At 35.3% G+C, this 16,208-nt stretch overlaps 2 protein-coding genes across 2 annotated transcripts; both read right to left on the minus strand.

Moving 5' to 3' along the window:
* Positions 1-822: 822 nt before the first annotated feature.
* On the minus strand, positions 823-3,798 carry LOC122292504 (lysosomal Pro-X carboxypeptidase-like). Its single transcript, XM_043100895.1, has 9 exons — positions 3,307-3,798; positions 2,978-3,164; positions 2,707-2,840; positions 2,499-2,611; positions 2,143-2,386; positions 1,771-1,923; positions 1,506-1,585; positions 1,362-1,411; positions 823-1,208 (listed from the first exon to the last, which is right to left on the minus strand). Exons 1-9 carry the CDS (start codon positions 3,724-3,726, stop codon positions 1,063-1,065), a joined length of 1,527 nt encoding a protein of 508 aa, XP_042956829.1. The 5' UTR covers positions 3,727-3,798; the 3' UTR covers positions 823-1,062.
* An 8,248-nt stretch (positions 3,799-12,046) lies between these two features.
* On the minus strand, positions 12,047-14,836 carry LOC122292502 (lysosomal Pro-X carboxypeptidase-like). Its single transcript, XM_043100894.1, has 9 exons — positions 14,286-14,836; positions 13,941-14,130; positions 13,696-13,829; positions 13,510-13,622; positions 13,160-13,403; positions 12,861-13,013; positions 12,663-12,742; positions 12,464-12,513; positions 12,047-12,292 (listed from the first exon to the last, which is right to left on the minus strand). The coding sequence occupies exons 1-9, from the start codon at positions 14,775-14,777 to the stop codon at positions 12,156-12,158; spliced, it is 1,593 nt and encodes a 530-aa protein (XP_042956828.1). The 5' UTR covers positions 14,778-14,836; the 3' UTR covers positions 12,047-12,155.
* Positions 14,837-16,208: the final 1,372 nt, after the last annotated feature.

A 16,208-nucleotide genomic window follows, 5' to 3' on the forward strand; every position in this document is an offset into this window, starting at 1 on the left:
GATTTAAGAGGACCAGTTCTTGCCGATTGAGAAAGTGAGCCATATCATGAAAATGGTGTTGCTGGCGAACACGAAGATCTCAAAGGACGCCAAGGAGACGGTGCAAGAGTGTGTTTGGTTGGTTGATGGAATCGGAGTGGTTGTGAGAAATGGAATCAGGGAGAAATCTAGTTGAAACCCTTGGGTTTGCAAATGAAGCTGAAGGATCCAAACTCAGAAGGGCAACGGGTTCGACCCAAAATACACGGGTCAGATTGGATCGGATTGGCGCGCCATTTCCTGCGGGTCGGGTTGGGTCGGTCCCAAATCTAATTCGGCTGGGTCGGTGTGCAGGCTAATATATGTATATATAATATACTGACCAATGAATTAGTCCTTATTTTGGATCAATTCATAAGGAACCGCAGGCTTGCAACCTATCACGATCATAATTAAGTTGCTCTACACATTAATCCAACCAAATTCGAGTGAGAAGTAGTACTACTCAGCCAAACTCAACTCGCTAAAAATCAAATTGAGCGCTCGATTTTTAAAATAAAATTTGATTTTAAAAATAAACATAAAAAAAGCGAAGGAACACTAATCAGATTTATAGTTCAATCTTTTTACGTATATTTTAATATTTGAAACCTTATCCAACTTCTTGGATGGTTATTCATGTTAACCCTAGTTGTTCTTCTGTCTTGAATGTAGTTTATGATATATATATATATTCTTCAATGAAAAATACTAAATGTATTTAAAAAAATCTTATTTTTTATTTGTCAGTTATTAATATGCTGAAAATCGACGAGAAATTTGAAATGTAATTGTAATCATGAAAATGAGCCTCGTAAGTATAATTATGATTAAAAATGCAAGTACAATAGCACTATTTCTCTCCCTTCAATGCCCTACGAATTAAGTGTTGTACATGGATCATATTTATTTATCCTGCCCCTGCCAATACGTAGACAATATTGATCATTAATACACACAGTACGTGAAGGCATTAATATTAATTGATTTGCTGAATGCAGCTTATTTCCTGAGGCTTAATTCGATCGCTTGGGTACGGTGATTTTAAATTATTGCAGTCAGAAGATCATCATGAGAAGAGCAGTACTCGGTGATCCATCCTCTGATGATGTCAACCTCAACCCTTCGCTGCGTGACCAACCACTCTGGATCGCTTTGGTTTGCTCGACGTAAATCCAAGCAATGAGATCCTGCAGTATGAAAATAGTAAATCCATTAAATGCATGAAGTCTTATCTCTGGTTTGAGGTGTACACGATCATCATACTAGCTAACATGCCCTTTCTTTTCTTTCCTTTTTTATACATGTAATGCGCCTAGCCCTCTTGAAAATTCAGCACATACCGTTAACTGTATAGACCGCAACAATACTATCTGATATGTCTTCAAGCACTCTGCAATATGGAATCAGAAACATATATATAAGGCTGTTTCCTTTTTCAATTTCTTGGTAACTGTTCATGACATCAAATTATATATAATAATTACCCGCCACTGCTATAAGGATCGCTGAGACCATTGGAGAAAATGATGTTGCTTCCGAACCCACTTAGAACCTGTTTTATATCCTGCAATTTGCATTAAAAAACACAGAATATTTGGTTTAATACTAGAAATATTGGAAACATTAATAGGGCAACCGACAAAATATATATTTTCAGGCACAAGAAGTAATAATAGCAGTACTGCTCTTGAAACTACTGTTTATAAAAAGAAGAATAAAAAAAAAGAAGAAGATTAAGATCATACGTACATGGCCTCCATAATAAGTAGTGACCCAATGAGGCCTAGGCGGTACACCATATTTGCTCAAGCATTCCTCAGTGAAGTGGCTTAGGTTAAAAGGTGAGGGCTGGAACATAGAATTATTGGTAATTCCTATGGGAATCACCATCTCACTACATCTCTACATTAATGCACAAACAAGTCATATATATATATATATACTTCAAATAGACTAAAATCAAATAATTATTAAAACAGGTATAATTAAGCAGTTAGAAATTAATTAATAGTCAAAATAAATATTATTTTTACTCACAAGCTATAATTAATATTGTCATTTTTCTGGTTTTTGTATATATATGAACTATTTATTTATCGATTACATGTAAAAATATTTTACCTGCCATGCCCAGCCTACAACTGTTTCAGATAAATTTCGGGGTGCATTGACATAGCATGTTTCATTTGGAAAATATGCAACAACACCTGCAAATACTTTGTCAAGAATATCTGCTTCAGGTGGGGCTCCATCTATGGCGCCGCAGACAACGGTAACAGGATACTTTGGGGGACTATTATATTGAGCTACTCTGGCATACATTGACACCAAATACTGCTTGAGAACAGAAGATGAGGATAGGAGACTGAAAAAAAAAAAGGGAGTCATCACAAAATTAGTGGTATTGCTCTATTCCACTTTATTGATTCAAAGCAGCTGGTCATGAAAATTAAAGGTCATAATCTTTAATTATGTACTGGCAAGTCTTGAATATGTCGCTAAGGGTAAGAAGACCATCAGGCTGAGATGCAACTTCATCGATTGCAGACCATGAATCTTTTATAGTTTGGTAGCAGGTCTCACTAGCTTCCTGCAGTACCATCCGGGGCATGACAACTTTTTAATTACTGCAAAAAAACGAAATGGTAAAGGAAGAGAGAAAGAAACATAGATCCAGATTGTTACCCTAAAATCCTTGGTGACAACAGAGTAATATGCATCTTGTGGTGTTATGTCGTCAAAGTAAAGGATTGGAGCTGAAGAAGCTAAGGCGCCAATGGCAACGTGAGGATATTTTAGCCGAAACCACGAAGCTAGCACTGAACATGATGATAGTGATTAGAAAAATTGTTGTTTTTTTTTTTTTTTTTTTTCCCTTAAAAAAAAAAAAGCTCTGATCTTTTAGAATCTAGTTCATAGTCATGATTAAAGGAAAGAAATTCGTCACAGCGCCTACTTCCTCCATATGATCCTCCAACGACGATAACTGGAGAATATTGTGCTTGTAGCTGTTCCTTTAAATATATGATGATTTCTGCATAATCTGCTATAGCTTGGGCTGAGTTGAAGTACCCGAGAGTGCTTGCATTTCTAAATTCTTCGGTTCTTGATCCGAGTGGTATCGATTGCCCATAATATCGATGCTATCGAAAAGAATAATGATTTCTTATTAGTTTCTTGTCGAAGTTATAAAAAATACAGGTTTTGTATCTACAGGTTGAAGAAAATTAAATTTAAAGTACTTATAATTAATGAAGTTTCAGAATTGTAATTAAACTTACGTACTTCTAAGTATACTAAGAGAGCCTTAAGCTCCGCGGCGTTGTCAGCAAGAAATCCGACGCTGTACATGATGATGGACTCACTCAATGGTGCTTCTGCGCCAAGATAAGCTAAAATTGGTGCGCTACGATTTGCACCATCCCAATACTTGGAATTGATCACATATCTTTGCTGAAAAGTGGAGTAGCTTTCAGGCATATAGTTGAAGTGATCAAGTGTTTGATTATAGTAAAAGGTTTCGAATTCATCCGGAAGATTTGCAGAGAATACTATTTCAGGATCTTGCAGAATTCCTCCAAGTGGACTGAGTGTAGGAATATCAAATATCGTTGTTGCAGTAGTAGTGCTACTGAGTATAGAAGTTAAGAAGATAAGAAAGATGATCAAAGGAAGCCATTGCAATGAAGATATTGGAGACTTCATCACAATAAACAAAGAAAAAGATTTCGGAGATTCGTTGTTTTAAGCTTCAATGCAAGCTAGCTAGTACGTGTAACTATCCACGTCTTTATATAGAAATATTATTTGTACCATATTCATGGTTGTTGCTTTTAGACTAAAATGAAGTAAGATTACTTCAATTAAAACGTGCGTAGACGGATTATTCTTATGATATCTTCTGATCCATTTAATTTGTAGTAGTGAAATGGTGTGAAACCATCATGTGTTCTAATTATATAAACGAGCATGCACGCGTCTTCTCTTTGTAATAATACAAGGGAAACGAAAGTCATAGATCTAAGTGCCACAAGTAACATGATGGGTCCAAATCGTACATAGGGTGGTAAAATACAACAATGGTTAGGATCCAAAGCTCGCGGTATCTCAACTCACAGTAGTGATTGGTATCCTTTCTTCTTTGATCAGCTGGTTTTTGTGGCTTTACAAATATAACGCTCGCATGTAGAAGATCTTTGAAACTAGGGAGCATGTGTGTTTTAAAGTAAAATATTTCTTATCCCAAATCTTTTACAACAGAATGAATAAATTTTTTATCAAGTGCTCAGAATGTGCGATTTTGAAATAACTTGGATTAATGATGAAAATGTCTGTCAAGCAAAAGACGACTTAGATTTTGAAATGGATGCGACCAACTTAGGGATATGCCAAACTTAATGTTGATAGAAGTAGTCTTGAGAATCTTGGAAGAAATGGAGGAGGAAGTATCCTTAGAAATGAGGATGGTCACATGATTTTTGATTTTGTCAGATTTTATGGCATAAACTCCAATAATAATGCTGAGATCAAGGCCCTCTTGGATGGCCTTAATTTTTGTGTTTAGAGAAATATTACGCATATCGAAGTTGAAACTGATTCTAAGCTGGTGGTCAAGTGGTGGGAGTAGGATAACCAATTCTCTTGAAAGAGTTACATGTATTGGCATGAGGCTAAGTTGAAAGCTAGCTCACTGGTGATGAGAATCTTCCATTCTTATAAGGAAACGAACCACGTAGCTGACAAATTAGCCAAGTTGTGTACTAATGGTAATGAAATTTTCTTTGCTAACAAATATAGTCTCTCGAAAGACATCTTGGGAGCTATTCGAATAGACCAAGCTGGGTTACACGCCATTCAACGTGGATAGCAACTTCCCACATGTTTGATTTCCTCTTATTTTGTCTTGTCTTTATCTTAACATACATGGTTATTTGGTTCCGTATGTAGGTAGTTTTTCTTTGTTTGTTTTGCTTCGTTTTATTAAGGTTTTACTTTGTCGTTATCTTGGTGTAATGTTTAACTAATTTTAATACTGGTTTTAATACTTGGGTTGGGATTTTATGATTATTTGTAACTTTTAAGTGTTCTGGTTGTAACTATGATTTTCCTCCACTATAGATGAGACCTATAAATAAAATTGAGATATTATCTTCTTCTTAAAAAAAAAAAAAAAAAAGAAGTAATATGATGGGTGGCATATATATACATGTTACACATATAAGGAAACAAGGCGTAACGGGAAATTTAAAAAATATAGAGACTAATTATATGATAAAAGTACTTATTACAATACTGAAATGTTTATCCCATCGAGGAAAGTCACGAGAAAGGCTATTGATTGTATTTTATTTATTTATTTAATGATTAAAGAAGTGCTTTTAAATGAGTTTCTAATTTTTTTTAAATATTTAAAATGATTTAATTTTTTTTTAAAAAACACAAAAAATAGAAATATAAAAAATACATTTTACACTACTTCTCGATAGAAACTCTCGATCTAGCCCTCTCGATAGTCCTAGCAAATCCCATGCATATATATATATATATATATATATATATATATTTATATATATATATATTATATGTTGATATATTTATATATCCACCAATAAGCTCGTGCTAGCTAACTTAGCTTGTTGCTTTTCTGCATTGAGGCACCGCCCACGTGGGGATTTGGTCGACCTTGTTTTTTGTCACGCGTGCACCCATACAAATTAAACGTGTTAAATTAGGCGGCCGGACTAAGACTACTTATAATACAGATTGATTATCACAATGCGACACATTTTGACAACCAACGAGATCACAATTCAGATACACTCCTACAACAAGGAGGTTAATAAAAACAAAACACAAAGAAAATTTACTAAAAGACAAATTGATATATCACAAATGTCAATCAACTAGGACCTAGTTCGCATGCAGTAGTGGCCGTGCATATTGTCAAACCACTGCTTGTTTCAAAATTTTAATTTAATAAATAGATTTAATTATTTATATTATATATATTCAACACGTAAAATATTTAATTAAATAAATTAGAATCTATAATCATGATTTAAACCATATCATAATGACTCTAATATATATATACCATGCATGTGAGATTATGACTTGTCTTAAAAACTTAAGTTGGTGGGAAGTAACAAATGCAATTATCTTTAACATGCACATGATATATCTTAAGAGGATAAAGCTCATAATTCAAGTACTTGTGAAAATTTTCCTAGAAGACGGCTGGCCGTTTTTCTTATTTTTCTTATTTATTGTTTCTTACGCGTTTAATTTCTTTTTACCGGGTGAATGAATCACGAACCAAACTCTAGAAGACGGCGGCCATTCATAATATTGTAAGAGCGAGAACTGGATTCTTCAATGTACCGTTTTAGGGCTTAATGAGTTTTATAGGTATAGGAAGATCGAAGTCATGTCAAATAATTTATTTCTAAGAAAATAAAATTAGGAGTCTTGTCTATTTTTTGGGGTCTTGAAGAGGCGTGTAACGCATTATATATAAGAACTACTCTTACTAGTTGAGTGATAAGTACTTATGGTCAGTTAAATGTAAATTTTTCTTAATTTGCTGTACTTAAGGCTTCTCTTGTAAGGTTAATTTGAATTATCTCAAGAGACGTAGAATTCTCACAAGCTTGGACTTTGCTCGTCTTGCAACTCATACCACTTTGTTGTGATTGCACTTCTAAATCACTTAAGAGGCTAATAGAATCTTTTAAAATAATTCTATACTTCAAGATCAAGAGGTTAAAATGGTTGCTCTAAGAAATTTAGAGAGGAAGGAGAACCTTTATTTTGTATGTTACACTTTTTTTCACACTCTTATAATTAATGTACGTAAAACTCTTATTTAAAGAGTTTTCTAATGAGGTGGTTAATTAAATTCCCTAAAGTTAAGTACTAGTGAGGGGGAATTAATTAACTGCTTGTAACTTCCCTATCCATGTGGACACAACATGGGTGCATGGAATACCCACTACTATCATTTTCCACTTGTCCACAATGGGTGCCATGCCCATTAATAATCTCCTCTTGATTTCTCAATTAATTATCTCTCATATAGAAAATGAAGCGTGTGACCTGATGAGAAGACAAATGGTAGAATTACTGTATTAAGTTATCATCTTACTAATCTAGTATATCACTTATAACATCCCTTTTATGCCCCAAACTATTTAATCTTACTAGATCTAGGGTCCTTAATCCTTCACACGTTTATAACTCAAAACAATTCTTAACCTCATATTATATAATATGTTCATGATTTTACCGAGTCAAAATGACATAATCGCCTGGGCTATGAGACATAAAATAATAAGTGAGAACCCAAACCAATCACTCCCTCATATGGTTGTCTATAGCACATATAGTATGAATGTATGTTACAGTAGAACTCCTACACAATTGGACTTGTCACATTCAGGAGCTTTAGTCTAGTCGCCACAAAGGCTCTTTAACTTGAGTTTCTTAGCACAATTGCTCATCATGCTTGCTTAAGATCTCACATTCTGCTTTAAATACTTCATTTACAACTCTTGAAAGGCTTTTCTTAGCCAAGTTAAGACGACATTTTTTAAATTTATCTTGAATGCTCCCAAGCATTAAAATATTTACTTGCTTAATTTCCAAGTGCCAAAGTAATTAGTTTGTCTCATTTTGCTTGCTATTCAAGTGCCAAGATGATAATCCATATGAGTGAACTGATCTTTTCTTAGTGACATCTTTATAATGTGTGATTTTCCCTTAGTATCAATTAACTTCTAATATGAGATAAACACAATCTCACCAATGCGATAGATACAAACAGTCTCAAATGTACAATAAAGTCTAAGGTATCCTTAATATAACATATATTAAATCCGATGAAGTCTCAAACTTCTAACATGAGTTTGAAAAACATTTTCTGCTAGTAGCCTTAGTATGAGGATCAACTATCATCTTGTTAGTAGAGATATATTGTAGGAGCACCTCACCTCGTACAACCAATATCTCCAATGTAGTGAAAATGAATATCTATGTGCTTGGTTCTATTATAGTATTTGGGATCCTTGGCATATACCAACGCTGCCATACAATCCATAGATATCTTAACAACTTTATCTGCAAGAGTCATAAGCGCTAGGCGCTAAAAATATCTCCTCAACCAAACAACTTTACACTTACCAATGTTAACGACAAGGTCAAATAAGGGACTCTGTGCAGAGAAGGAACACGTTGATAGCACAACAAGAGGGCATCATAAATTGGATTGAAAAAAAGGAACAAGAGAGGGACAAAGAAAGCTAAAATGAGAGAGAGAGAGAGAGAGAGAGAGAGAGAGAGAGAGAGAGAGAGAGAGAGAGAGAGAGAGAGCGAGGAAATGAGTCTTACCGATGCGATGAAAGGCCACCTATGACGGTGCCTTAAGTAATGCGTGATGGGTAAAAGGGAGGGAGTGATTGTCGTTCGACACTACTCTAGCTAGGGGAATCCAATCTTCAATCTGGAAGTCACTTGGTGTTGCTTAGGCTGTGGAACTCATTAGCAATAAGTGCAATGTGCATCACTCAAAATCCCTAACCAACGAGAGAGAGAGAGAGAGAGAGAGAGAGAGAGAGAGAGAGAGAGAGAGAGAGAGAGAGAGAGAGAGAGAGAGAGAGAGAGAGAGAGAGAGAGAGAGAGAGAGAGAGAGAGAGAGAGAGAGAGAGAGAGAGAGAGAGAGGGTTGGGTGTGAAAATTGAAGTGGCGTACGAAAGGGGGGTGAAATAGAGATGTGCGTAGTGGCGCGAGGAAGAAAATGTGACAAAGAAGGAGAGAAAGATATGGAATCGTGTGTAATGGAAGGGGAGGACCATCAATACAGGGGAGGAGAGAAAATCGGGAGGAACTGATGGGGAAAGAAGAAAGAGATGGAAAGGGGAAGAAAGAAAACTGCTAACACCCAAAACGAAGCCATTTCCATAAGATGGGCTGGGTTTCGTTTGGGCTTGAATTGGGTGTTACAGTATACCCGTCTGATTTGAGTTGAGTCTTAATTGATCTATCTGTTGGTGCTTAAGTTTTAATACATTTGTTTTCAACAAATTTATGGCTAGGTGAAAGATCAACTAACTCTCAAATTTGGTTCTTTGCTATAGTACTCATCCCATCTCTCATAGTAGCCAACCATTTATTTGAAGCAAGTGAACTTAGTGCTTCCTCATAAGAAGCAAGCTTATCAAGGTCACATGGAGTAAATATGAAAGATTCTCATTCAATCTCAAAATGAAGATAAGAAATGATTCCATGTTCGCTTCTATGTAACCAAGACTCTTGTGAGTCAATTTCTAGTGGTATACTCTCATTAGGAGGTAAGTCACTCCTACTATCTTTTACAATTTTAAGATGTAACAATTCTCCACTCTTAGTAAAAGATGGTGTAACTTGCTCAAGTTCTTGTAACTCAAAAAGTTCAAGATCTTTCTTTACTTCACTAGTATTGAGAAAATCATTCTCAACAAATATGATATCACGCTACTCTATTTTTGTCATTCGTCCATTATGATGTTCACCATATATTACATAATCTATTTGCGCTCTTTGAATATCTTATGAAGATATGTTTATTTGCTTTGGGGCCAAGTTTCCCATATCTTTGAATATCTCATTTTGCCTTTGTGTCAGTGACACTTGTTGCGATATTGTTGGAGATGTCCAGCTATCACTATTATTATTTAAACTCCTTTCTTCATATTTTTCTGTTTCCTGCCCTTGCATCCTCTTTCGAAACCTTTTTTTTTGTTTTTTGTTTTTTTTTTCCTGCTATTATGGTACTTCTCTTCAAAACCCTAACTATTCACCTTTATTTTGATATATGCTATCACCAATGGTACCCTGTAATACTTCTTGTTTTAGTTATTGTGGCTCCTATACTTCAGCCCAAAGGGTATCACTTGATAGTAGTATAATTCACAATCGGTTGTGAAAGAAGTCTTCTCTTGTTCGTCTGGGTTCATCTGAATTTGGTTATACCCCAAATAGGCATCCATGAAACTCAACATTCAATATCCCTCAATGGAGTCTACTATTAAATCAATACGCAACAAGGAAAAACTATTCTTTGGACACTCATTGTTTAAGTCGGTAAAGTCAATGCATATTTTCCATTTACCATTTGACTTCTTCACCAAAACCACGTTGGAGAGCCACTCTGGGTAGTGAGCCTCCCTACTAAACCCCGTAGCTAAGAGTCATTCTACTTCTTCAACTATTGTAGGGTATTTCTCGATATTAAATCTCCTTCGTTTCTGCCCGAGGAGATACCTCATCTTGATCATCTATTGTCATGTGTTTCTTGTTGAATTTGGCAAGATACACCTTCAAATTTTCGTCCTCCTACTGTTTGACAGTTAGGGGGTATGTTGTCGGTCGCTTCCTTCTCTTACTGGCCATGAATTGTGTTAAGAACTACCCATAAAGCTCCTCAAAACTCTTCATAGAGCTTGGATGCAAAGCTCCAAATCATATTCTAGCTACTCCTTTTAGAATCAAGGAGAATGTCTAACACATGATTTCTTCGAGAAAGCCATAGAGAATCATGTGTGCCTTCAATATCTCCAAGTGTTTGATAGGATCCAACTTAGATCCATCGTATAGTTTGATCTGTGGCATTTTGAACTTGGGCAGGAAGGGCGCCATCATTATCTCGATGCTATAGGGCATGTCAGTACTGTTTAGTAGGTGGTAAATACATGAAGATGCACCAATCTTCTAGGCCATCTCCTCATACTTGTCCATTAGCTTGTGTAGATCTTGATGCATTTTCCTATTCTCTTCGTTATTGAAGTTCAACTTGCTCGCGTTTTGCAAATCTACTTCATTTCTACAATGTATCTTGATGTGGTGTTCTCTACATATTTTTGCCTAAGAGCTTCGATTTCATGCTGGAGGTTCTCAATTTCTAGAGTCATCCTCCTAAGCCTTTCCTCTATTTTTGCAAATATTCCCTCAAACCATCGCCTCCTCAAACATAATGTCGTCTGCTCTCATTGCTCCCTTCACCCTTCCTCTCCAAAACCCTCCTCAAACCCTAGCCTCCTCCTCTCTTACTCTTCATTTTGCTGTTTGCTTGATCGTGAATTTCTTGAACGCATTGGTGTAGGCATATGAAATGCATGTTGAAATGAAAGTTCCTGTAAATGGTGCCAACTGTTATGGACGTATCTTGTACTCCTGCCAATGGATTCAACAACCGTATCAAGAAAATAAGAGGGGCTAAGTGTAGTGAGAATACCTCCGATGCCTAAGTTAGAATTGAATGTATATAGTACTTCTATTCTCAGATCGTTTAGAAATTCCTTCTGGCGTGCATCTTTATTTATACGGCCAAGTGCCTCACTGAAATGACTTGTTTTAAGGGTTAACATTTTCTAATTATTGCTGGACTGCTGATTAATTTAGGGCTTCAAGTTCGGTACCCCACTGGGAAGAATTGACGTTCAGGTCGACGAATATCACGGGCGGGTATCTACTTGCCCACTATGCTAATGAATCATATCGTCATTAATAATGTACGGATTTGAATTCGATATTAGTGTGTTTTGACGGTTTGTTTGGGTCTCTAGATTTGCTGAGCGGGCTCTTGGTTTTGGGCTCGTGAGCCTTTGAGACGTGGGGTCTGGTCCGTCTCCTTCAAGGGAATATTTGACCTACGTCGTACATTGAGGATATAATGGATAAAAAATCTTCAGGCTTTGAGGCTTTTCTTGAGAATAATTTATAAATAGAATGGCTTCTGAAAATTTGAAAACAAAGTGTAATTACTAGATTAAATTTGAATTTGCATGTAGGATCGGTCGAGTAGTTTTATTTTTATAGAACCTACGTTGATTTTAATTAGTATTTAACAATGGTTTGTTAATAAAATTATAAGCAGAGAAGTTTTTTGAGAAATATACATTTGTTAATATTGATCTTGGTTAATTCGAGTTTATTATATTCCAATTTATTTAATTACCTAATTATATCATGAATTGTTTATAAAAAAAAAAAATTATATCATGAATTAAGCGTCGTTTCACGTACATCATGAGGCGTTTACATGATCATGATCCAATAGTACGTACGTAGACATTAATAAAAAAAGTGCAATTTATAATTAATTATTGACTAAAAGCGAGAAGATCAACGTAGTACTGGTTGATCCATCCTTTGATGATCTTCACCTCCACCTCTCTCTGCCTGACCAACCACTCCGGATCACTTTGATTTGCACGAAGAATATCCAAGCAATGAGATCCTGCAAATACTTAAATGATCAAAATTTGTAGACCAATTCATTATCAATATATAGACACACACAAACACATATACATTAAATTAATGGCATCGGTCGGCAACGATACTCTCAGCTTTATATAAATTATCTCAGCTTGGAATTTATAATGAGTTGACCAGTAGGAATACATACCGTTAACTGTATGAACGGCAACGATACTCTCTGATATGTTTACAAGTACCCTGCGTGCAAGAATCAGATCAAATATATTATATAAGGCTGTTAGAGTACTTGCAGGCTAGGGTCGATCGAGTAAAATCAACGATACTCTCTGATATCTTAGGATATCATGATGTTCATGATCATCATCATATTAATTATGATTAATTACCCTCCACTACTATAAGGATCTCTGAGACCATTGGAGAATATGATGTTGCTTCCAAACTTGTGGAGAACCAATTTTGTATCCTGCAATAATTTTCCATTCAAAAAACACAGAATATTTTATCTAATTAATGCTCCAAAAGAAATATATATATATATATATATAGGGCAACCGAAAAACTATATGTATATATATACATACATGGCCTCCATAGTAAGTAGTGACCCAATGTGGGCGAGGAGTTACACCATATAAGCTTCTGCACTCCTCAATGAAGCTGCTTAGGTTAAAAGGTGACGGCTGGAACATAGTATTATTGGTAATTCCAATGGGTATCACCATCTCAGTGCACGTCTAAATGCAAAGACAATTAAAGTTATTTTCGTAAAATATACAGACTAAAATCAACTAAAATCAATTACAATATTATCATAGCTTTCACGTAGGGGTCCAGGTACTGGAAGTTTTCAATTTTACATTAAATTAATAGTACCATTTACCTGCCATTTCCAACCTACAGTTGTTTCAGATATATTTTGGGGTGCATTGACATAGCATGTTCTATTTCCAGTATAGGCAACAACACCTGCAAATACTTTGTCCAGAATATCTGTTTCAGGAGGAGCTCCATCTATGCCACCGCAGACAATGGTAACCGGATATTTTGGTGGACTGTTATATTGAGCCGCACGGGCATACATCGACACCAAGTAGTTCTTGAGCACATCAACTGAGTTTAGGGGACTGGAAAAAAAGAGAGAGTCAATATCACAATTAATATTAGTACTGATATTGTTCTTTTCACTTTATTGAAGGTAGAAGTCCATTAATCTCTAATGTCTTTACGTACTTGCAAGTCTTGAATGTCTTGCTAAGGATAGAAAGACCATCGGGCTTGAATGCAACTTCATCAATTATAGACCACGAATTTTTTATAGTTTGGTAGCAAGTCTCACTGGCTTCCTGCACATGCAATATCCCGAGTGAGGTAAAATAAGAGAAAAAGAAACAATACATGTATAATTCAGATGGTTACCCTAAAATCCTTGGTGACAATAGAGTAATATCCATCTTGTGGGGTTATGTCATCGAAGTAAAGGATTGGAGCTGATGAGGCCAAAGCGCCAATGGCAACGTGAGAATACTTTAGCCGAAACCATGAAGCTAGCACTTATCGATGAGCAAAATTATCAGAAAGGTACGTTAAAAGAATTCCAATCTATCAAAATTCAGTTCATACTCATTGTCAAAAGGAAATTAATTAGGCAATTTGTCACGTACTTCCTCCATATGATCCTCCAATTACAATTACTGGAGAATTTTGTGCTTGTAGTTTTTCCTTTAAATATATGATAATTTCTGCATAATCTGCTATAGCTTGGGCTGAGTTGAAGTAGCCAAGAGTGCTTGCATTTCCAAGTGCTACTTCCCTGCTTGACCCCAGTGGTATCGACTCCCCATAATATCGGTGCTAATTAATGAAAAAAATAATGTTACCTGAGTAACTAATTTGTCGACACCCAAAAGCGAATTAAGACTCAGATAGATAGAATGTTGGTTGCGTTTAAGTGTGTGTATGCATATATATGTTCATGCGCCACGGCCTCGAAATAGAATTATACGTACCTCTATGTATACTAAGAGAGCCTTAAACTCCGCGGCGTTATCAGTGAGAAATCCGATGATTCTCAGATCCCCATCCAACGGCGCTTCTGCGCCAAGATAAGCTAAAATTGGTGCGCTACGATTTGCTCCATCCCAAAACTTGGAATTGATCACATATCTTTGCTGAAAAGTGGAGTAGCTTTCAGGCATATAGTTGAAGTGATCAAGTGTTTGATTATAGTAAAATGTTTCGAAGTCATCCGAAACATTTGCAGACAATACTGTTTCATGATCTTGCAGAATTCCTCCAAGCGGACTAAGCCTGGGAATATCGAATAGCGTTGTTGCAGTAGTACTACTGATTGCAGAGATGATAAGAAAGAAGATCGAAGGAAGCCATTGCAATGAAGATATTGGACATTTCATGATGATATCATTTGATATAAGTGTCTGTTTCAATGATCGCTCGCCTAAGCGAATATAATTGACAACCCACATGAATTCGATCCCCATATACACTCAAGAAATTAAAGACGTCCCTGCAGAATGGCTTTTTTGAATCGGTATTCTGTTATAATTGATGATGCTTATTGCTTTTCCGAATATATAGAGGGACATGGCCCAGAAGCAAGGGGCTTAATTGGTCCTTGTTTTCTGTCACGCGTAAACCATATATCTTTTGGCAATATATAATTACCAGGTTCGCACCAGGCAAGGGTCTACAATTACTGCTTTCTTTTTCATACTATAGAAATGCGGGATGTTGATGAATTCAGTTGAAAACGGATAGGAATAGGACTTTAAATTCTTCCTTTCCTAGAATTGATTTTCTAATGGATGCTGGCCGGATATACACATGAAAATCAATGTAATTTTTTAAGCCAAAGTCAATAATATTTAAAAACAATAGCACATCATATATGAGAACCCATTGGCAGTTTTCTGAATCAGCATCATTTATTATTTATATATATATTACCTTCCCTGGTAGGTTAAACTTGTCCTTAATAAATATGTTTGACCTATATAGAAATTAACATTTAATTATATGGTATAAAGTATAGCAATAGAGTTCGATATGATCATAAAATAATTGATATAAAATTCAAATAATTATACAATAATGCAACCACAATTAATGGGAACAAATTGTGACAGCTAGCAATATATGTATATGTGGCGTGATCTCGATCAGTTGTAAAAAGATGATCATGTTGTATGTGGTGATGATGGCAGTTAACATGCTACATCAGTCAACACCAAATAGTCCAAATTCAAATTAACGTGTTTAACAATTAATAGGCCAAGACTATTGAGATTGGGACATATTTTCATGACTAAACAAGAAAATAATCCTTCGAGAAGTGCCTAACAAAAGTTTTTTTTTTTTTTGGGTTAGAAAAAGGAACCCATATTTGAGGATAAAGCTCATATATATTAATTCGTAGGTCGTTTGATCTTCGGGTTTTAAAAGCTCATGCGTCGACATGATCATGTACTTAGTCAACACATGCATTACTTGTACGTGTGACTCGTGATGATAATAATACTTTTCATTATTATTATAAAATCCAATTTGGTAATACAGTGTTACGTACTGTTATTTTAAGATTTTTCCTTCACATATTATTTATATGATATAATTTAATTTGTAAGATAAATTTTAAAATTATATTTTATAAATTAAATTTTACTATTTAAATGATATGGATGATGTGTTGATCTACACATCATCTTAATAATAAAATAACTCTTAGTAATATGTTGGATGTATTATTATCAATTATTTATTGTTAATTTCTTAAGCGTTTTGCTTTCTGCCCTATAAATGAACAATCAGATAGATTTTCTTTTTTCTTTTTTCTTATTTATTTATTTTTTGTTGGAGGGTCAAGCTATATAAGTACACGATAACATACATGGCATCTGTCTAATATTCTCTCT

This window comes from Carya illinoinensis, chromosome 13, assembly GCF_018687715.1.
Source record: "Carya illinoinensis cultivar Pawnee chromosome 13, C.illinoinensisPawnee_v1, whole genome shotgun sequence".
In the NCBI taxonomy this organism is placed as follows: domain Eukaryota; kingdom Viridiplantae; phylum Streptophyta; class Magnoliopsida; order Fagales; family Juglandaceae; genus Carya; species Carya illinoinensis.